At 41.3% G+C, this 24039-nt stretch overlaps 1 protein-coding gene across 2 annotated transcripts in view; it reads left to right on the forward strand.

The window, feature by feature from the left end:
- The window catches only part of UNC13D (unc-13 homolog D), a 162921-nt gene that overhangs the window by 86688 nt on the left and 52194 nt on the right, over nucleotides 1–24039 (forward strand). For both annotated transcript variants that reach the window (XM_082271700.1, XM_082271701.1), the window contains exons 15-22: nucleotides 2411–2535; nucleotides 7557–7647; nucleotides 7732–7788; nucleotides 9986–10083; nucleotides 10798–10849; nucleotides 10949–11079; nucleotides 17798–17918; nucleotides 20672–20815. In XM_082271700.1, coding sequence (XP_082127826.1) covers nucleotides 2411–2535; nucleotides 7557–7647; nucleotides 7732–7788; nucleotides 9986–10083; nucleotides 10798–10849; nucleotides 10949–11079; nucleotides 17798–17918; nucleotides 20672–20815 — 819 coding nt within the window. The remainder of the gene's footprint in view (nucleotides 1–2410; nucleotides 2536–7556; nucleotides 7648–7731; nucleotides 7789–9985; nucleotides 10084–10797; nucleotides 10850–10948; nucleotides 11080–17797; nucleotides 17919–20671; nucleotides 20816–24039) is intronic.

The following is a 24039-nucleotide window of genomic DNA, read 5'->3' on the forward strand; positions in this document are numbered from 1 at the left end:
GATAGCTGCCATAACCCTGGTATTTTTTTAAACGGTGGACGGTTGGCTTTCCGATAAGGGTGGTCCCAGCGGCGGATTCGCCGTGGGATCACCCTTCCGGGATGGCGGAAGAGGTGCCCCCCCCCCCCTCCTGCCGCGTCCGGTCCTTTTCCCCGCTTACCGGACCCGCCGGCAGCGGGGAAAACGATCCGGTCCCGGGTTCCTCACAGACAGGATGTTGAGTGAGGGCAAGCTTGCCCTCACTTGACTCTATGGTCTTGGAGGACCGGAGCTATGGAAAATGTTGTTGCCTAGCAACCGGTTTAAAGGTCCTTTTTTTTTTTTTTTCATTTTATATAATAATTTTTTTTTTTTTTCTATCTTTTAGTGTACTTGTGAGATCTGAGGACTTTTTGACCCCAGATCTCACAAAAAAGAGGTCCTGTCGTGCCTTTTTCTATTACAAGTAATGTTTACATTTCTTGTAATAGAAATAAAAATGATAATTTTTTTTTTTTTGTTAAACGGTGTAAAAATAAAAAATAATAAATAAAATAAATAGTAAAAAAAAAAAAAAAAAAAATTAAAGTGCCCTGTCCCCGTTAGCTCGCGCGCAGAAGCAACGCATACGGAAACCCCGCCCACATATGTAAACGGTGTTTAAACCACACATGTGAGGTATCGCCGCGATCGTTAGAGCAAGGGGAATAATTTGAGCCCTAGACCTCCTCTGTAACTCAAAGATGGCAACCTGTAGAAATTTTTAAATTGTCACCTATGGGGATTTTTAAGTACCAAAGTTTGTCGCCATTCCGTGAGCGTGCGCAATTTTGAAACATGACATGTTGGGTATCTATTTACTCGGCGTAACATTATCTTTCACTTTATGGAAAAAAATTAGGCTAACTTTACTGGTTTCTTATTTTTTAATTAAAAAAAGTGAATTTTTTCCAAAAAAATTGCGTTTGGAAGACCGCTGCGCAAATACGGTGTGATAAAAAATATTGCAATAATCTCCATTTTAATCTCTAGGGTCTCTGCTAAAAAAAAATATATAATGTTTGGGGGTTCTAAGCAGTTTTCTAGCAAAACAACTGATTTTAGCTTGTAAACACCAAATGTCAAAAATAGGCCTAGGCAAGTGGCCTGGATGCATGATGATGCTCCTTGGATGTTGGGCCCCTCTATATGGCTAGGCTGTGAAAAAGTCTCACACATGTGGTATTGCCATACTCAGGAGGAGTGGCAGAATGTATTTTGGGGTGTCATTTTTGCTGTGTACATGCTATGTGTTAGGAATATCCTATAAATTGACAACGTTTTAGGAAAAAAAAGAAAAAAAATTTCTTTTCTTAATTTTCCTAAGAATTGTGGGAAAAAATTATAACTTCAAAAAACTCACCATGCCTCTTACTAAATACCTTGGACTGTCTACTTTACAAAAAGGGGTCATTTGGGGGGTATTTGTACTGTCCTGACATTTCAGGGCCTCAAGAAAGGAGATAGGCCATCAGTACATCTGGTGTGATCAATTTTCAGTAATTGGTACCATAGCTTCTAGACTCAATAACTTTCACACAGACTAAATAATATACACTAATTTGGGTTAATTTTACCAGAGATATGTAGCAGTATAAATTTTGGCCTAAATGTATGAAGAAAAATTAATTTTTTGCAAAATTGTATAATAGAAACTAAAAAAAAGTGTTTTTTTTTTTCAAAATTTTTGCTTTTTTTTGCTTATATCACGAAGAAAAAAAAACCCAGTTGTGATCAAATACCACCAAAAGAAAGCTCTATTTGTGTGAAAAAAATGATAAAAATTTTGTTTGGTTACAGTGTAGCATGACTGAGCAATTGTCATTCAAAGTGTGAGAGTGCTGAAAGCTGAAAATTGGTCTGGGAAGGAAGGGGGTCTAACTGCTCTGTATTGAAGTAGTTAATATAAAGGACTTTGAATATAATTCACTGTGTGGGCCATTAATGTTCTTGTATCCCCTCTTACGCTGGCCATACACTATACGACTTTCTTATTCAATTTTATTTAGATTTACCTTCAACTATGCATTGCAAGGGCCTTCCTGATTGCATACAAATTGAAAGTGTTTAGGTTTGACCTCATGTTATATGGTTTTTGGCAAATCTAATCTAAGGAAAATTGAAGAAGAAAATTGTATAATGTATGGCCAGTTCTTATTCCTCTTCTATCAAAGACATGATTCAATTTTGTTAAAGAAACAGCCCCACTATAAGTATAAAAAATCAGCTGTAAAGCATCTATGGTATATTACCTGTACAGAAGGTATGTATTACATCAAGTAGATATTCACAAGTATTGTACAAAACAATAATGTTGGTAAATGATCATATCCATCGTTCTTGTAATTGAGGTGCTTTTACGATTTGTTTTTTTCCTCCTAATTATCTCCAGAGGAAGGAGCTGGCAGAATCCTTTGACTCTCTATTGCAGTATGGAATGTCTGTTATTCAGCGGTATCGCATTGTGTTTCCCTTGTCCGCATCCCAATCGGTAGAACGCCTCCAGGGTTTGCTCAGGTCAGTGATTGCGAATGATTGCTAACTTGTAATACAAACTGCTTTATATATGAAAACCCAGCATTATATTCAAATATATGAAACAGACACAGGAGCACACCCGACAGTAGAAAAGTTCATGTATTATGTCCTATTTCAACAAATATACATGGCCCCTTACCATCTAATACAGTATCTCACAAAAGTGAGTACACCGCTCACATTTTTGTAAATATTTTATTCTATCTTTTTATGTGACAACACTGAAGAAATTACACTTTGCTACAATGTAAAGTAGTGAGTGTACAGCTTGTATAACAGTGTAAATTTGCTGTCCCCTCCAAATAACTCAACACACAGCCATTAATGTCTAAACCTCTGGCAACAAAAGTGAGTACACCCCTAAGTGAAAATGTCCAAGATGGGCCCAAGGTGTTAATATTATGTGTGGCCACCATTATTTTCCAACACTGCCCTAACCCTTCTGGGCATGGAGTTCACCAGAGCTTCACATGTTGACACTGGAGTCCTTTTCTACTCCTCCATGACGACATCACAGAACTGGAGGATGTTAGAGACCTTGCGCTCCTCCACCTTCTGTTTGAGGATGCCCCACAGATGCTCAATAGGGTTTAGGTCTGGAGACATGCTTGGCCAGTCCATCACCTTAAGGCTCCATTCACACCTGGGTGTTTGTGAGCGTTTTTCAGCTCCAAATACGCTCAAAAAAACATTCCAAAACGCCCAGCAAGTAAAACCCCATGAATTTAAATGGCCCCTGTTCACATCTGAGTGTTTTGCAAAATGCCTGTAGCTGAAAAAAGTACATGAGCTTCTTTTTGGGCTGATTACCAGCGTTTTTTGATAGCTGTCAATGCCTGCCTCCAAAAACGCCTGAAAATCGTGGTAAAAATCGCAGTAAAATCACGGTAAAAAAACGCACGAAAACGCTACGCTCAAGTGTGAATGCAGCCTTACCCTTGTTTAGCAAGGCAGTGGTCATCTTGGAGGTGTGTTTGGGGTCGTTATCATGTTGGAATACTGCCCTGTGGCCCAGTCTCTGAAGGGAGGGGATCATGCTCTGCTTCAGTATGTCACAGTACATGTTGGCATTCATGGTTCCCTCAATGAACTGTAGCTCCCCAGTGCCAGCAGCATTCATGCAGTCCCAGACCATGACACTCCCACCACCATGCTTGACTGTAGGCAAGACACACTTGTCTTTGTACTCCTCACCTGGTTGCCGCCACACACGCTTGACACCATCTGAACCAAATAAGTTTATATTGGTCTCATCAGACCACAGGACATGGTTCCAATAATCCATATCCTTAGTCTGCTTGTCTTCAGCAAACTGTTTGCAGGCTTTCTTGTGCATCATCTTTAGAAGAGGCTTCCTTCTGGTACGACAGCCATGCAGACCAATTTGATGCAGTGTGCAGCGTATGGTCTGAGCACTGACAGGCCACCCACCCCTTCAACCTCTGCAGCAATGCTGGCAGCACTCATACGTCTATTTCCCAAAGACAACCTCTGGATATGACGCCGAGCACGTGCACTCAACATTTTTTACTTTCTGCTATAAAACACATCCAATTAAAAAAATGTAAAAAATCTAATTTTTTCATAAATGCAAGCCAGTATATATTCTGCTACATATTTTTGGTAAAAAAAATCCGAATTTGCGCAAAAGTTATCGCGTTTACAAACTGTGGGATGGATATATTTATGTAATTTTTATTTATTTATTTTTTTAATAGTAATGGCGGCGATCAGCGACTTATAGCGGGACTGCAATATTGCAGCGGACAATCGGACACTAACTGACACTTTTGACACTTTTTTGGGGACAGTGATTAGTGCTAAAAATATACACTGTCACTGTACTAATGACACTGGCTGGCAAGGTGTTAACATCAGGGGCGATCAAAGGGTTAAATGTGTACCTAGCCAGTGTTTTATTAGTGTTGGAGGTGCTTTTACTAGGGGAAGGCATGGATCCATGTCCCTGCTTTACAGAGACACAGGATCCATGCCTTCCCTCCTGTCAGAACAGCAATCTGCCTTGTTTTGACATCAAGTCCGCCCTACCCGCTGATTAGCTCCAGCTGTGTATAATCACAGCGGGAGCGAGCCGCCAGGGGCATGCATTTGCGACCCCTACCTGGAAGTGCAGGATCACGTATACATCATCCTGCCCACAGCGGTCACCCTGTAGCAGTAAAACTGCCATAGGGCAGTCAGCAAGTGATTAAGCGTATAAAAAATGTATAGTGATTAGGCCAATCATTTAAGTAATTATCCCAGCATGACCATCACCTATGGGTGTTTGTCAACATAGCTAAAAACATGCATCCAAAAAATACCCCGTATAGACACGGAATAAGAAGCTGTAATGCTGGCAAAGAATTTAAGGCAGTGGGATATGTAAGGAATATAAAGTGACTTTATTTTAATAACTGCAAGGTACATAAAAGCCCGGTTGAGAAAATTCTCAGTCTCTGAACCTATGCCATAGGCGACAAACAACAATGAACAGAAGACAGGACAAACGACATGAATTCAAATATGAACGACAGGCCAGACGCCAGGTGCCTACTGCTTATAGACGGTTTCCCACGGCGTACGCCGTATGATGTTGCTAACAATGATTCAAGTACTAGGGATCCCTCTATATGTAAGCCCCCTGGGAGCTGGAGCTCTGAGGATGGAGTAGGGGATGGTGGATACTGCCTGAGCAGGGGAGGAGGAGAAGTGTGGAAGGTCAAGGAATAGGCAGGAAAAAATTAATTATTCCAACTATGGGGGTCTCACTACCACTATGACCCTGATCTTCACAATGCCTGTGGAAGATGAAGTCCACATATGTTCAAAAGGAAGGGGCTCCTGGTCAAGGTATGGTCCCGCTTGGACGGTATACGAAGGATAAGAGTCTCTTAATAGCCTTTAAGATTGTATATTCCTATAAGGTGTCCGGGGATGCCCATGGAGGGTAAACCATAGGGGATGATGGCAGCAGGGGGGGACTGCGAGGCCACAAAATGTGCTAGATAGGAATCAAAGTCAAAGTAGCAATTATCCTATTGTAAATGGCTGGAAAGTGAAAGTCCAGTCAAAGCTGGGTATATAGTACATTACCCTACTGGACACTGAATCCGTGCTATATACCTCCGTCCTTCTATAAATGCTCTGTGCCCCCCTGGCCGTGTTCATCCGAGTGGGAAGGCAGTGGAGTATCCTCTTCTTACCGACAGGTCCCTTGTCTTGGGTCGGATGACCCGACTTGGCGTCCTCCTGCTCGCCACCTTCCGGAGATGTTGGGTGCGGCGTCACGTCAACGTGTTTCGCAAGGCTATTGCGTAGCTTCATCTGGCAAGGGATTAGGCCTGATATCAGACTAACAGAGACCCAATAAAGTGTTTGCTACCCCAACATTTCATATTCCTGCTATGTAGAAACAACAAAGTGTCCCAAGCATTTTGCCGTATAGGGAATCTCACTGTCTACTGCCCAGGGGCCAAACCGATACAGCCGTCAGGATTAGTACACATAGTGACTAGAACTGCAAACAGAAAAAAAAAGGCAGAGCTATCTTAATATCCAGATAGCGCTGCTTTATTTCCTGTTTGCTATTCCTGCGATGTGCCTGCTGTACCATGTACTTGTATGAGAAAGTATCCTGTTCTCTTTGTATTGCTTCCTTTGTGTGAAATCCCTGCTGTTCCTGCTAGTCCCCGTGGTCAGTTCTCTAGTTATGCTGGGGACTTCACCTGCTTTCCTCCATTGATCAAGCATGTCCTGACACCCCCCCACAGCCTTTCACTGGGAAGCTCAGTGTGCTGCTGCTTCTCCTCCCCCTCGCTCTTATGCAGCTAAGAAAAGAGGGAATGTGATCACTTATAAAAAAAGGGAAAACTTTATTTATAATGTTTTTTTTTTTTATATCTATACACAAATGTTTTGCCTTTCATTTATATTTTAAACAGAATGAGTTGTTTTACAAGGTGATCATTTGCAATCAGTTTAAGGACATCAGTCATAGACAATTTGACTGCTGGAAAGGTAAAACCTGCCAATAAAGCTGTAAAAGTCACTAGAAATGGGGGGAGAAGGTGGGGAAATCATCAGGAAGCTGGGAAGTATTCTGCCTTGTACCTCAATGAAGATACTCCACATTCTGAACCACCCCCTTAGAGGAGATAACTATCTATCTTTTATTATTACACAGGATTTATATAGCGCCAACAGTTTGCGCAGCGCTTTACAATTTGAGGGAAGACAATACAGTTACAATACAGTTCAGAACAGGAGGAACTAGAGGGCCCTGTTTGTTAGAGCTTACAATCTAGAAGGGAGGGTAAAGTGAAACAAAAGGCAATAACTGTGGGGGATGGGTTGATGGAGAAAAGGGAGGTACATTTATTAGGAGCTGTAGGATAGGCTTCTTTGAAAAGGAGGGTTTTCAGAGATCGCCTAAAAGCTAATAGAGTGGGAGATAATCGCACAGATAAGGGTAAGGAGTTCCATAGGATTGGAGAGGCTCTGGAAAAGTCCTGGAGGCGAGCATGGGAGGAGGTGACGAGGGGGCTAGAGAGCAGGAGGTTTTGAGAGGAACGAAGAGAGCGATTAGGTTGGTATTTTGAGACGAGGCTGGTGGTGTAGCTGGGGGTTAAGCTGTGGATGGCTTTGTAAGATGTTGTAAGTATTTTGAATTTAATTCGTTGGGTGAGCGGAAGCCAGTGGAGGGCTTGACAGAGAGGAGCAGCGGATCTATCTTGTACTTTCTTGGATATTTGGGAAACATAGGCCCCATGGTAACACCTACTGTATCCTTAGGCCTAGCTTTTAGAAGCTAGGAACCCCTTTTACTAAAGCCCAAGTGTCCATACAAGACCGGTAGTGTAGATACAACTCCTTATGATCAAGAACATTTTTTTAATGAATATATAATATAGATAATGCTAAGTATGAATATTTTTTTTGAGTTGGAATATTTCATGTTCAATTACACAATTACAAAAATGGATTCATTTCACATGCAGGGTGCTGATCCAGACGTGTAAGACCAAGGCTTTCCGAGAACTGTGCTCAACGACCCCCAGTTTGCAGGACAGGATAACTGAGGCTATCAAGGTAGCAGTCAGGAGAGCTTTTCCCTCTTTTCAGGAAAGGGTATTGGTGTACATGGCTAATTTTTATTTACATTCTCCAATTTAGACAGGAACCCATGAGTGGTTTGATCTGAAGAAACAGCATCTCCAGCCAATGATACAGGTAAGACTAGGGTCACAAATGTGTTATTCTACCTCAACAAATTTTTATGCTGATTTTAATCTAAAGGTACATAGCAATCAGCTTTTTGGCTGATTTCAGTAGGTTTGGTAACTGTTACTATGACACCTTGGTAAACTGTCCACTAGGAACTAGCTGAATTTTTTAGGGGCTAGTCAAGTTTCCAACATGAAAGCACTGTTTCTAGGAAAGTCTGCTTCCACTTCTACAGTTTAATAACAGGCATGCTTAAAGTGGTTCTAAACCCTTCCATATACCCAGCGTGACCGGCCTCAGTCAATACACAGAAATAAAACAAAATCCTCCAACATATGTTGTACCTGTTTATCTGCAGTCTTCTCACCTCTACAACTGTTCAACATGCAGAATTTATAGGGCTTGTCCTAACTTTCTGAAAGCAGGAGGTAGGGAGCTGAGTTTACATTCTGCAGAGCTCAGTGAGAGCTAATTGTAGGGAAGGAACACAGTCCCCTTCATACAGGAACAGAGCTGGGGCTCTCAATCAAAGGGGCGCTGGAGCTCCCTCCACAGTCACTTTTTTACTTCTTGTTTTTAGGAAAACTTACCAGAAATAATTCATGCTGATAGCAGACAGAAACACCCAGTGCTCTGGATTGAGTACACACTATAGAGGGATATGATTTGTTCATATTTCATGTCTGCATGAACCAATTCCTAATATGTCAACCTATACAGCAAAAGTATAATAATAATAAAAATAAAAAAAACAGGCCTTAAGCTCCAGTCAAGGACATTACCTAGTCTAAAGCTGGCCATAGATGAGTAGTCTTTCCACCCCCCCCCCCTACATTTGCTTAGAACGAGTAGTGCATGTTAGTTGTGGTCATGTGCACTGCTCTTTGCACACTACAAATCCCATAGTCAGAGGCGTAACAAGAACCTTCAGGGCCCCGGTGCAAGAAACCATGAAGGCCCCCTGACCTCTGGTACCAGGGCCCTTCCCACCAATCCTCGAGGCATTTATTTCTGTGAAGGGGCCCTTTATTATGGTTCCACAGTGGGACTCTTTAGCATGTCCCGCAGCAGGCCCCCTTTCCTATCATCTTGGGTAGGGTTGCCACCTTTCTTCAAGCCAAACCCGAACACTTTAGCAGCGCATAGCAAATTATTTTGTTTTGTAGTAGAAACTTTACATATATTTTGTAACAACATTTCTAATCCTATGGATTTAATTACAAGAGTCCCCCCTTACATCAGAGTTTCCGAATTTATAGAGTTCCCCTTTACATCTGAATCCACAGAGTTCCCCTTCCATTTGAATCCACAGAGTTACCCTTTTTCATTTGAATTTGTAGACTTCTCCTTTACATCTGAACCTGCAGAGTTCCCCTTTACATCTGAATCCACAGAGTTCCCCTTTACATCTCAACTGAAAGAGTTCCCCCTTACATCTGAATCTGCAGAGTTCCCCCTTACATCTGAATCTGCAGAGTTCCCCCTTACATCTGAATCTGCAGAGTTCCCCCTTACATCTGAATCTGCAGAGTTCCCCCTTACATATGAATCTGCAGAGTTCCCCCTTACATCTGAATCTGCAGAGTTCCCCCTTACATCTGAATCCGCAGGATTCCCCTTACATCTGAATCCGCAGGGTTCCCTTACACTGTATGGAAGGGCTCTGATGTAAGGGAGAGCTCTGGGGGCTCTGTTTTAAGAAGTAACTCTGATGTAAGGGGGAACACTGCAGACTCTGGTGTAATAGGTAACTCTGATATTAGGGGGTCTCTGGTAACCAGAGCCCCCACTTACATCATAGTTCCCAGCATTCCCCTTTAATCTGGGTTCCCAGAACCCTCCTTACATTAGAGTTCCCCTTTACACCACAGCGTTCCCCCTTACATCAGAGCCCCCTTAGGTCAGGGTTCCCAGAGACCCCCTTACATTAGAGTCTGCAGAATTTCACTGCAAGGGGAGCTCTGTGGACTCTAATGTAGAAGGAAACTCTGATGTAAAGAGTGTTTTGGGAACACTGAGGGGGAGGCTCTGCTATTAGGGGGAATGCTGTGCAATGTGCTGTTGACCTCCATGTTACTGATAAAGATAACCTGGCAGATTCTAAGGCAGATCATTTTGGTTTCCAGACTAATGGATTACATGGTGGTGATCAATTTATTTCCCTTTCTTCCAGAATTAATATAACCTATATTATTTCTTGCAGGGCTATGAGGAAAACTTGAAGTCTTTGCTAAGCCTGGTGGCAGATGTCACCACTGACCTTCAGAATTGTCACAAATACTTCAATAAGTGTTTTATCAAGTAAGAAACTAATAAGTACACATTTATATTTTTAATTATATCACAAGTTAAGTTATCACTATCAGAAGTTAAATTAAAACTAAGCTTCAGGTATGATTCTAATTTTAATTCTAATTATATTTAAAATCTAATGGTCAAGCTTAGACATATGTAAGTATCCATATTTAATACCTAAGGGACCACTGGAGAACCTAATAATCACGGAAGTAGTTGGTGCTTATACAGTGATCCCTGTGATTTCCAGGTCCTGTGCTGAGCGGTTGCCCCACTGCATACTGACCACAGGGGGTTGCTCACTCTGCACTGCCGTCATTTAAAGAGTGCCTTTATTTTTCCAGTGACTAGAAGGCATTCTTCGATTAGACAACACGGAAATTGTGATATCTCCACCCCATCCAATCAGAAAATTTCTTGTAAGCATTGAATAAAAAATTACAAGGCATTCTGTGAATGGCAGCAGCACAGGACCCAGAAGATTGTGGCGATAATTGTAGTAGGGCCAACTGCTAAAGTGATTGTTAGCTTCCACAGGAGTCCATTAGGTATGAGTTATGCGTACTTACGTTGGTCCAAGCTGGACCAATGTACATATGCAATTAAGATCATACCTGGAGTTCAACTTTAAGACAAAATATTTGTCATACCTTTAAAGGCTAGACCTTTTCTGGTTCCGGTCCACAATCTCTACATCTAATAGTTCTCTTTTCTCCTTAGCACTATCAAGATTGATGTATTCAGTCTGACATTCCAGGAACTGGAGGAACTGGTATATGTCTCTAATTCCTTAGAATTTTACCTGAATAACTCTGGCTTCTTCCGATCTGACCTACCAATTTATATATATTTTTTTTTCTCATTTCTTCAGGTTTCCCAGAATTTAATAAGTCAGCTCCCACCTGCCAACCACAGCAGTCGCCAGCAGCTCTCTGACTCGTTGTATCAACTTTATCTCATTCTGCGTGAACTTCACAACCTCCATAACTTACTACCAAATAGGTAATCTTCAGGCAGAAGAGACAGCCGGGGCAAGATTACACCTTTAGATGGCAGTATCCTTACACAGTTGTGATCACAAAGTCAGGCATAGCCCCATAACAGACTTGAAGCGCCTTCCAGATGTTTTGGTATCCTCTCTCTGCGGAGAATTTTTCTATCTTATCAAACTAATGAATTTATTGGAAAAAAATTCCATAAAGTACAATTCAGTACATATCAGAAGTATTTTGCATAACAGTTTCGGGCTGGTATGATAGATGTATTTCTATGTGAAGAAGGGTGCTAACACGTTAGCTATACACACACTTATATATGTTTCAATAACAATTAGGAATCCATTCAGCCATCAATTAGCAATTAAGACAACACAGACTTTTTCAATTCATAATTTAAAAGGCTAGGATGTGGCTACATATAGCGAGTCCATTCCTCAACACATTGTTAGCAGCAGTATCCAATGATTAACCTATTAATATAAGCACACTTGTATAAAGTACTCGAAACCCATACTTGAGTAAAAGTACAAGTGCTCGATCAAAAAGTGACTTGAGTAGAAGTGGAAGTGCTCGATCAAAAAGTGACTTGAGTAGAAGTACTAAAGTATTCAACATTTTTTGTACTTAAGTATTGCAAGTAGTTTTTTTTAAATTTTGCTACTCAAGTACTGAAAGTAAAAGTACAAGTACTGTGTTATGTAGTTATTAAAGAAAGAAGTCAAAAGTTTGAACATCATATTGTTTTTTATTATTTCAAATGATTAACCTAAAGGACAATCACAATTCCTTTGGCTGTAACTTTTTGTAAACAAAAACAGATAACGTATGTCCCTCCCTTCCCCCTTTAAAGCATCCCTCCTTCTCTTCCCTGCATGTTTTTTTTTTTCTCCACCGCTTATTGGTGCGCAAAATCATATATAAACCAATGTGATATACAACAATATATTCCAATAATGAAATAAAGGAAGAGTGTATGAAATCAAAGTCAATAAAAAGTCCATATATATAATACCATAATACCATATATATGTGACAAAACAAGATGAATATATTTTCAAAGGTGCAGGAATCAAACAGGTGCTATTCCAAATAATAGGTGCAGACTCCCACCACCTTGTGGATTTCCCCCTTACCCGGCGGATGAAGGTAAGTGCAAAATAATATCCAAATAGACTCTTCCAGTGAAACAAAACTGCAAAACCTGTGCTCTCAACTTCCAATGAAAAAAGCAAAATCAGCCTCTTACCAGAAAAAAGGTCTATGTACACTTGTGACTCTCCTTGGTTGGGGGAGGTTCTCTTTCCCCTTAACAGCAGATATGTAGACCATTTTATTTATACATACAGTAGCATTTATTTTCGTATGCGCTGATTTACACATGACATTATACACATTCTTTTGAACTTCATGAAACCTGCCATCTACTGTTCTGGCAGTGGTAATTTTTATAATTGTAACGAGTAACTATGCAGCACAAAAAAAATAGTGGAGTAGAAGTATTGAAATCATCGAAAAAATGTATTGAAGTAAAAGTGGAAGTAGGAGAAAAAAATTCTACTCCAGGAAAGTACAGATACCGCCTTTCAGTACTTAAGTACAGTAGTGAAGTAGTTCTACTTAGTTACTATACATCTCTGACTATAAGGCCCCTTTCACACAGGCAGACGGTTCAGATCCGCCTGTCCGTTTTTTTGACAGATCTAAACGGATGCCCCATGCATCTCTATGGGGCATCGGATGTCAGCGGAGACATGTCAGTGGAGACATGTCCACTGACATCCGATCCAATCCGTCAAATCTGAACGGATGGAAACACACTATATATATATATATATATATATATATATATATATATTATACACTATATATATATATATATATATATATATATATATATATACAAAAAATCTTTTTATACAAATAAATATAAATCTAGTTCTGAGTTTAACCCTTTAGACTGTAATGTATCCAAAGAGTGAATCCAATGAACTTCTCGTTTTCTGAGAAGCAATTCACGATTAACACATTGATAGTTTTTTGCACCCCATCAATAATTAAAGTGAAAAGCTCTCCTGACTGCTTCGGATATGTACTTCTGATATGTACTGAATTGTACCTCATGGAATTTTTTTCCAATAAATTCTATGTGCAGCAATCCCTGTGGACTTTTTCTATATATGGCCAGTGGGACGGCCTAATTGCATTTGCACTGAAGCATTGAAGCAAACACTGCCGTGCTCTTCACCACTTCTGAGATTGAATGAATATATATATATATATATATATATATATATATATATATATACTATATTGCCAAAAGTATTGAGAATCTCCTCCAAATTATTGGATTCAGGTGTTCCAATCACCCCCATGGCCACAGGTGTATAAAATCAAGCACCTAGGTATGCAGACTGCTTCTACAAACATTTGTGAAAGAATAGATTGCTCTCAGGAGCTCAGTGAATTCAAGCATGGTACCGTGATAGGTTGCCACCTGTCCATCTGTGAAATTTCCTTGCTACTAAATATTTCACGGTCAACTGTTAGTGGTATTATAACAAAGTGGAAGCAACTGAGAACAACAGCAACTCAGGCATAGGCCACGTAAAGTGACAGAGCGGGGTCAGCGCATGCTGAAGCTCACAGTGCGCAAAAGTCGCGAACTGTCTGCAGAGTCAATAGCTACAGAACTCCAAACTTTGTGTGGCCTTCAGATTAACAGAACAACGGTCTATAGAGCGCTTCATGGAATGGGTTTCCATGGCTGAGCAGCTGCATCCAAGCCATACAACACCAAGTGCAATGTAAAGCGTCAAATGCAGTGGTATAAACCACGCCACCACTGGATTCTAGAGCAGTGAGGACGTGTTCTCTGGAGTGACCAATCACGCTTTTCTGTCTAACAATCGGATGGACGTGTCTGGGTTTGGCAGTTGCCAGCAGAACAATATTTGCCTGACTGCATTGTGCCAAGTGTAAAGTTTGGTGGAGGGGGGATTATGGTGTGGGGTTGTTTTCAGGGGTTGGGCTTGGACCCTTAGTTCCAGTGAAGGGAACTCCTAAGGCGTCCGCATGCCAAGACATTTTGGACAATTTCATGCTCCCAACTTTGTGGGGATAGTTTGGGGATGGCCCCTTCCTGTTCCAACATGACTGCGTGCCAGTGCACAAAGCAAGGTCTATAAAAACATGGATGAGGGAGTTTGGGGTGGAGGAACTTGACATGCCTGCAGCCCAACCTGATAGAATACCTTTGGGATGAATTAGAGCAGAGACAGTGAGCCAGGCCTTCTCGTCCAACATCAGTGCCTGACCGCAAAAAGCGGTTTTGGAAGAATAGTCAAACATTCCCATAGACACACTCCTAAACCTTGTGGACAGCCTTCCCAGAAGAGTGAAGCTGTTATAGCTGCAAAGGTTGGCCAACAGAATATTGAACCCCATGGATTAGGACTGGGATGCCATTAAAGTTAATGTACGTGTAAAGGCAGAAGTCCCAATACTTTTGGTAATATTGTGTATATACAAGGGTTGGACAAAAATATGGAAACACTTCATGATTTGCAGGTGCGAAAGTGATGACATGTTTTGTGTTGAAAGCAAAAGTGATGTAACATGGGACAGTAGGCGGCATAAACGCCAAACATACAAAGAACATTAGACACAGCAAACTGCCTTGTTTATTGGTTTTCACAAATACTAACAACTACCAATTCCCTGTAAGGCTTCTTTCACACAGTCCGCCTCCGTAGGCGGATCCATGCTGCTCAGCGGGGGATCAATACACAGATCCCCGCTGAGCCGGCGGATGACAGCTCCGTCTCTGCTCTGTGTGCGGAGAGGGAGGTGTCAGAGCCCTGCTGCACTTTATGGGGGAATCGGATGAGAGCGGACCGCCTGTCCGCTCTCATCCGATCCCATCCGATCCAATCCCCTGGACAGATGGAAAATAGGGTTTCCATCCATCCGGATTTCATGGATTCCACGGGTTTCCATTTCATCCGGATGCAGATGGCAGCGGGTGTCAGCGGACATGTCACCGTTGACATCCGCTGCCCCATAGGGATGCATGGAGGATCCGATCAGATCTGCCTAAAAAACTGACAGTTTAATAAATAAATACTTTAAAACTGTAAACAAAATTAGTGGGGAGCTCTTCAAATATCTCTCTGATGACTGGCAAAGAGCCCCCTCAGATTCCTGCTTAAATAGGGGTCCTGGGAATTTCTGGGACGTCAGGTGACATTAAATGACCTATCCTAGAGGACCCCCCAGAACTACCAGAATATTCCAAATCAGCTGATCTTTTTTGACCCATCACAAACCCCCCCCATTAAAAATAAACGGGGGGCTTGAAACCCCTACCGCCATCATCCCATGAGGGAAAGGGGGGGCCTTAAAATGGGCTATCCCCCTTTCCTCACGTTCTTTTGCTTCTGCTGTGTGATGACACACCTAGCTAACAGGTGGGAAGCCTCACATTCATCATTAACTCTGTGCACTGCTAGTAATACAGAGTCATATGTGACAAATATTACTGCTCAGAAGAGGAGAGAGTATAGCAACTCCCATAAACTGTGGACTATCGATCAAGGGAAGACTGTAATATGGACCTGAAAATTTCAGCTTCACACTGTTCCCAACCACCGGAGGTGTTTACGTGTAGAGAACACTGTCCCAAGCTTACAACCAGGACCATCTTGTGCCAACAGTAAAATGTGGTGGCGATGCAATCATGGTTTGGGCAGCCATATCTTGGTATTTGCAGGCCCCATCATCACCTTAAAAGGTTGAGTCACTGCCAGCCACTATGTACAAATTTTGGCCAACCATGTGCACCCTATGATGCAGACATTGTTTTCTGAAGACATTGCTATTTACCAAGACCATAATGCTCTGATTCACAGAGCTGGCATTGTCGAATCATGGTTTAATGAGCATGCAGATGAACTCTTGCACCTTCCTTGGGCGCCACAGTTGCTAGATCTCAATATCATAGAGCCACTGTGGTCAATTATAGAGAACATTGTTCAGGCTTGTTTTCCATCTCCGGCATCTCTGCGAGAACTGGAACAATTTTTGCATGAAGAGTGGTATCAGATTCAATTATACGCTACTTATATTTGTCATATATAATATATTATATGACAGGAGAATTCAGGTCGTCTTGGATGCCAAAGGCAGCCCAACACCAAATTAGGTAACGATTTCATTCTTTTACCTGCTGTTTCCATATTTTTGTCCAACCCCTGTATATATTCAGTATTTTGTACATTCACATCTATCCCTATCCTCTAAAAGCTTAACATCTAAGGTCTATATGCTCACATACATACTAGGACTAATTTACCTACCAGCATGTCTTTTTGGAGTGTCTGAGCAAACCAGAGTACCCAGAAGAAATCCACACAGGCACATGGAGAACATGCAAACTCCAGGAAGGCAGTGCTATGGTTTGGATTAGAACCAAGGACCCCAGTGCTGCTAGGTTGAAGTGCTAGCCCCTTAGCCACTGTTTTGCTTGCATCTTTCACACCTTAGCCTCTCAACACGTGTGATCAGATGGTCAGATGCATCAAGAAAAGGAGAGGGAGGTGGTGAACGCCAAACGGTGTAGTGGCCAAACAAAAGCGAGTGGTAGAGAGTGACTAAGTTTCCCAGGAGCCGCACATCAAGTCAAGACCTGCTGTATGATAGTGAAGGTAGTCTCAGCCTGAACCCCTGCCAGGCCACGCGCCCAACGCATTTCACCGATCCGCCCACCGGAGCTTACTAATGAACATGGGTAATACGATAAAGGGGGCTATGCCAGATCTGCAATATATGTCACTGGTTACCAGGGTAAATAGGATTTTTAAAGTATGTGCAGTATAGGCATGGTCAGTGCTGTATTTTGGCCTAGGCCAACAAGGCCCAGGCCTAGGGTGGCACTTTGCAGGGGGGCAGCAAAAAAGCCACCCCCCCTCCACCTGAGACTCTATTGGCCACTGGTTGCTAGAGCTGCCTCTCTCATTCCCCCCTCTCTCTCCCCCCTCTCTCTCGCTCTCATCCCCCCACTCTCTCACACCCCCTCCTCTCTCTCTCTTTCATCCTCCTCTCTCACCCCTCCTCTCTCTCCCTGGCCACTGGTTGCTAGAGCCGCCTCTCTCATTCCCTCCTTTCTCCCACCCCCCTCTCTTTTGCTCTTATCTCCTCTCTCTCACACCCCCCTCTCTCTCTCTCTCTCTCTCTCACCCCCCTCTCTCTCTCACCCCCACCTCTGTCTCTCATTCCCCCTCTCTCTTTCATCCCCCCTCTCGCTTTTTCATCCCCCTCTCGCTCTCTCACTCACCCCCCCCTCTCTTATCCCCCCTCTCGCTCTCTCATCCTGCCTCTCTCTCTCTCATCCCCCCTCTCTCCCCTCTCGTGAGGGGTTAATCCTGGGACTTGTAGTCCTTCAATTTTGGAGGGAGCCACATCCGTTAAAAAAGGAGTGGGGCAAATTTACATAGGAGGGGGCGCCCAATTTTAGTCTTGCCTAGGGCAGCACAAATCCAAAATACACCACTGGGCATGGTACTGCAAAGAGGGGTAGCTAAGGAGCCAGTACGTTTGGGGACCCCGATAGGATAAAACAGGGAATTGTGATTCATAGATACATCCCTGCTACCAACAATATTTCTTAACTGAAGTCACATAATGTAATCTGAGAAATCACTCTGGACCTTCTCCCCATCTTCTAGGAATTCACCTCTACCACTGTCTGAATCCCACCGATGGTTTGCAGATGCGTTACCGTGCTGGTTGAAGAAAGCCTATTCCACTGCACTTGAGAGAGTCCAAAGAGCTGTGCAAATAGACCTGGTAAGAATTTTAAAGAAGTCTGAGTAAAAAAAGTAAAAAGTGAGCTTTTGCTTTAAATTAGGAATTTAAAATCCCAGGTGCAAGAACATGTTGCTATGTAAGGCTCTGTGGCTTTATCGCATCCCACTAGAAGTAAACCTTACTTTGCTTTAGGGTACTGTGCCTGTACATGATGTCATCAGCAGTAATTTCAGCATTTAAATACAGCATAGCAAAGCGGAGCCAACTATTACCAAATGGTTCTCATTTACTCCTCCACCAGGACTGTGTAAGAAACCAAACAACTATATTTACATTTTTTTCAAAGAATTTTGGTTATTTTTATCAAATGGTTATATCATGTATGATCATAGTTAATGATCATGTATGATGTTTTTAAAAAAAATAATAAAATGTTGTGACATGGGTGAGTTCAGGTGCACAAAACCAGCTCCATTAAGATATGGTCTGATGAGTTTTATTTGGAGGAACTCATGTGGCCTGCACAGAGCCCTGACTTCAACCTTATGGAACACGTTTAGGATGAATTTAATCGCTGACTGTGAGCCGGGTCTTCTCACCCAACATCAGGACCTGATCTCACAAATACTCTTTTAGATGAATGGACAAACATTTCAACATACACTCCAAAATCTGGTGTAGCACTGTCCCCATAGGGCTTGCTGTGTGATGACTTCTTGGGCCTCCTCTGGTTACCTGCAGACAGTCACTTAGGGACAGTTCACACATTCATCCTTACTCCCACTTGCTCATTACTCAATAAACAGTCCAGGGGTTTTGGTTTTTGGTATTTATTGTGGAACTTGAATGGGAGTAAAGAATAGTGGGATACTCCAACTTGCACTATTTACAGTTGATACAAAGAACTCTCACTTGGCCTCACCAGGTTACTTGTGGATGCAGACACTCTGCTTTAACCATACTGCCACTTGTATGGAAGGGGTTACGTCTTCTTGCTCTCTCCAGCAATAGACTTGATGCAACTACATTATCTTCAAGACACTCTCTAGCATCCCCTTGACTGACACTTGTCCACTGACCTAGCTGAAGGGATGGAAGGGATGGCCCTCTCAGGACAGGCCCTATTACACAGATTTGTACTCACTATATGCAGAATCGGATCCTTTCCAGTGTCTCCCTTCAAGTCAGCTCTGCAGGACCTCTGGGTTCAGCTCCTCTGACTCTCAGGCCCTCAGGTCCACCACCTGAGGCCGCATGGCAACTTCTACAGAGGAGGGGCAGCTGCTTCAGCTCTCCAGCTAAAAAGACCCCAAGCACATATGCCCTTGGCATTTATACAGTATCCCAGCATGCACGGATGCACTTTCCTCTGCCAATCACCAGGGCTGTCCTAAATGTCTGTGCACTCATTTGTCAGGTTTCTTCCCACTGTCCAATATGCCTCCCTATTGGACCAGTGTGAAAAACTTCAGAAAAACTGAGCTGCACCTGAGCACCATGAGCAGACCTCACTAGCAGATCCTGCTCTCTGATAGGCAGAAAAAAATATATATTTACCTGGCAATTTTTCTGATAAGCAGAAAAGATCCAAAACTATACTTTTTGAAATGAGATTTCCATAAACCTCATCAAAGGTGTGAGGGTCAGGTGACCATATGGTGTATGTTTGCACATTTAATAAATTGTATACAGTGGTTTGGCAAGGTTTACAGTACCCGAGCTTGTATGTGCTTCTGTATTGAAATGAATGCTTGGTAACTTCTAGAGATGAGCTGCTATGTAGGATCGTATGTCTCTGTGGTTACATCACAAGCCACGCCCCTTGACAGTTAGAATCACGCCCCTAGGGACACACTTAACCCCTTGATCACTAATAAAGTTAACCCCTTCCCTGCCAGTGTCATTTTTACAGTAACAGTGCATATTTATAGCACTGATTACTGTAGTAATGTCACTGGTACCCCCAAAAGTGTAAAAAATGTCAGTCAGGGGTCCGATCTGTCCGCCGCAATGTCGCAGTCCCGCAAAAAAAAAAAAAAAAAACGCAAATCGCCGCCATACTAGTTAAAAAAAAAAAAACAATAAAAATTACATAAATCTTTCCCATAGTTAGTAAACGCAATAGCTTTTGCGCAAACCAATCAAAATCCGCTATTTTTTTTTACCAAAAATATGTAGCAGAGGACAAATTGGCCTAAAATGTTTTTTGAGAATTTCATATAAAAAAATGTGAAAAATATTATTTTTTCAAAATTGCCGCTCTTTTTTTGTTTATAGCGCAAAAAGTAAAAATCGCACAGGTGATCAAATACCACCAAAAGAAACCTCTGTTTGTGGGAAAATAAGGATGTCTATTTCATTTGGGTGCAGCTTTGCACGACCGCGCAATTGTCCATTAAAGTCAGGCAGTGCCGTATTGCAAAATAGGCCCTGGTCTTTGAGCAGCCAAATCCTCTGGGGCATAAGTGGTTAATGAGCGGCCATTTGGGTCATTCCCATCCCTGCAGCGCTCATGGGAATGACCCGGTCTGCAGCTCATTTGAATACAAAAAAGCAGTAGTTCAGGTTAGAGATGGGTTTGGAGGACACCCAAGCTCATCTATAGACCTGCATGCTCCCTGTACTACAGGAATAAACTGAAAATGAAATCAGATTAAGTAGGTGCTATTCATTATCATATACTAAAAACTTCTAAAGTCATCATTCAGCAGTCTGGTGTACCTGGGGACAGGTGATGGATTCAACCAGGAGTATACCTGTAGTGCTAATGATATATTGTAATGTCTTTTCAGCTGGTTCCACTCTCAGAGCTGCAGAAGCACAGCTCTTCTACGGTTGACCTGTCAACATGCTTCACACAGATTGGACGCACATGGCAGCAGCTGGCCTGGCCTGATCCTGAGGAAGCATTTATGATAATGGTGAAATTCACTGAGGTAAGGAGTGACTGTACTGCAAGTCTGCCGTATATAGAAATCTAGTCATTACACACCAAAGAAGCCTCGTCAGAATTTTTAATTTGGAGTGGAATGATACAGGAAGGGGTGGTATATCCAGGTATTACCAACATTTGCAGGGTTTTCTAAATTCTCATGCCTCTTATACCATATTTTTTTTTTCCATACATTTTTTATTGAACATATACAAAAAGAGTACATACAGTAATGTTGGTACAGATGATTGACAAAGTTCTCTAACATATCTAATGTAATGTCTTGGCTGTGTGTTGCTTTAGGTATACAGCTTCACATCAAGTTTAAACCGAATCTCAATGAAAGAAGCGTTTCTTTAACTGATGCAATCTTTACTGAGATATAATGTGCATGCGCATATGTGTGTGTGTGTTAAAACTGTGAAACAAACATATAAAAGACAAATATACGTATGGCTATTCAAACAACATACATTATGCATAGTTATACAAAAGATAGGGATTAACTAACATGTGCTTGCTTACTACACACTGAAACACATATTATCTATACAAATGTCTAGCATCCCTCTACACAGGCTAAACTAGCAAAACTCTTTACTTATAGGCTTTGGTGTTCATCAGATCTGCAATCTAATAGCTTTAAGAAGTCCTGTGGATCTGGTCACTACGGTGGCTAAAGCTAGAATGAACAGAACAAGTTTAGACTTGCCCTAGGCAGTAGAGAGCAGACCCGCCCCTAGGCTACAAGAAAATGGAGGGTCTTAAAGAGATAGACCCTGCTGAGTGCTAAGCATGTAATATACATTGCGAATGCAGCACATCTAGTAATGAAGTGAAGAATTTAACCAACAGGAAAGAACATGTTATTTTTACGACATATGCCTCTTCTACCATATGTGGAAAAGTTTGGAAACAGTGAACACAGTGGGGGATTTCATAAAGGGTGTCATTTCATTCATTTATTTAGCTTTCAGCTGGGGAATCTCCCAACAGACTGCTGAAAATGGTCAAGGACAGAGCCCTGTGTGGGAAGCTGTCATAGATATGCCCCTCTTTGCCGTAAAGTGGTAGTAGTTAGAACTACTTGAAATTGGCGCACCTGTCAATAATGTTACTGAGGTGTATGCAAATTTTTGCCTGAATCAGGCATAGGTAGTTACAAATAAAGTTGGCACCAGGAAAGTGTTATTACTGCTTTACTGAATTTCCCTGAATGTTTCTTTTAGAGATGTGCACAACAGAAAAATTTATTTTGTTTCAGATTCATTCTATAAGTTTATAATTAGTTAATAATGTCATTGTCATATTCGGTATGGTAAAATGATTCCTTATTTTCGAATCTACACCATATCACCATAAGTATTGGGACGCCTGCCTTTACAGGCACATGAACAGGTGTCCCAATACTTTTGGTAATGTAGTGTATATTTGTTCTATTTTATTCTATACCAATCTATTCTATTTTTTTATATTCAATTATTTTCTAATCTATTCTTTTATATTCTAATCTATATTTTATATTCTGTTCTATTTTCTTTTCTATTTCATTTTCTATTCTACTCTTTTATATTATAGCATATATTTTCTGTTCTATTCTATTATTTTATTTAATATTCTATTTTATTCCTTTATTTTCTATTCTGTTTTATATTATTCTATTTGGTTCTATTATTAAAAGCAGCCTAAGTAGGAATCATCATCTTACTTCCATTTCAAATTCATTTTGAAATTCGAATTTAGATAATTTGTTTTGTTTTTTTAATTTCATTTAAATTTATTTTGGACTTGTTGACATTCGTTACTATTGTGATTCGGAAATTCAGATACATAAATTTTGTCTGAATTTTGATTTGTATCTAAATGAATCAAACATGTCTAAATTTTCATTTTTTCATAAATGTGTGTCAGCCCTGCCAAATACATTGAAGAACCCCTAGTCCCCAACAGGAAGGATGATCTTTGCTCAAAATTTCTAGAGGGCCATAACACAGCTCTGACCTATCACCCACCTATCGCTAACACTTATTTTCCCCCCAACACTTACCCTTTCCACCTACCCTTAGCACTTTATCTTCCATTTAAAATTAAAATTACCCTTAGCCTACCTCCAATGCTAACACATCCTCATCTACTAACCTAACACCTAAAGGCTAAGTCTACCTTTTACAAAAAATAATACATGTACATATATTTGCCTGTAAAAAAAATGTGCATTTAATTATTAATTTGTTGCATAGGAGCCTGCAAAGCGTTGCATCTGCAATCAGTGGATTGTGGGTGCAATGTCAGGCTCCTGCAGGTTCTTCCTCCAGCATTGAGGTACGGGCTTTTAGTTGGAGAACTGGAGGAAGTGTCAATGGACTATGAATACCGGATGTTACATTGAGAACTACAAGTCTGTCTGCCATGTTTATTCTATATAAATCTTTATTAACTACTTCCCACCCAGGCCAATTCTGGCATTTCATTCCTACATGTAAAAAACAGCATTGTTTTAAATTACTCAAAACCCCCAAACATTCTATATATAGTTTTAAGCAGAGGGCCTAGGGAATAAATTGGTGGGTGTTGCAATTTTGTATTTCACACTGTATTTGCGCAGACATTTTTCAAACTTATTTATTTTATTTTTTTATTTTTACACTGTCCCTTTATTTATTTTTTAATCACTTTTATTCCTATCGCAAGAGATGTGAACATACCTTGTGATACAAAAAAAGGCATGACGGGTTCTCTTTATGGGGACATCTGGGGTCTATAAGACCCCAGATCTCTCCTCTACCCTGGAAAGCATGAGATAAAAAAAAAAAGTATTGATCTTTGCTTTCCAGAAAAAAAAAGATCATAGAGATCATCAAAGAGATAATAGAGAAGGCTGGGCACCATCCAGTCCATGGCCAGCTCTATGGTAACCCGGCAGCATTCCCTGCTCCTCAATCAATACGCAAAAGGCAGAGTTTGCCTTTGAACCTAAACAGATACCTAAAAAAAAAGTGACACTAGAAGACATCCTTATTTTTAAAAAATAATACGCACACATCCCCTACTTATTCTATTTTTCCTTAAATTGTTCTTACTGTGTTTGTCTTCTTGTATTGTTTTCCATCAGCTCCCAAACAACCTCACCTCCATTTGTTTGCGAATGAGCAGTGCGTGTTAGTTGTGGCTATGGACACTGTTCTAAGCACACTACACATCAGAGAGTCCATAGTCGATCTTGGGTGT

This window comes from Pelophylax lessonae (genome assembly GCF_965119305.1).
Source record: "Pelophylax lessonae genome assembly, chromosome: 11".
NCBI classification, from domain to species: domain Eukaryota; kingdom Metazoa; phylum Chordata; class Amphibia; order Anura; family Ranidae; genus Pelophylax; species Pelophylax lessonae.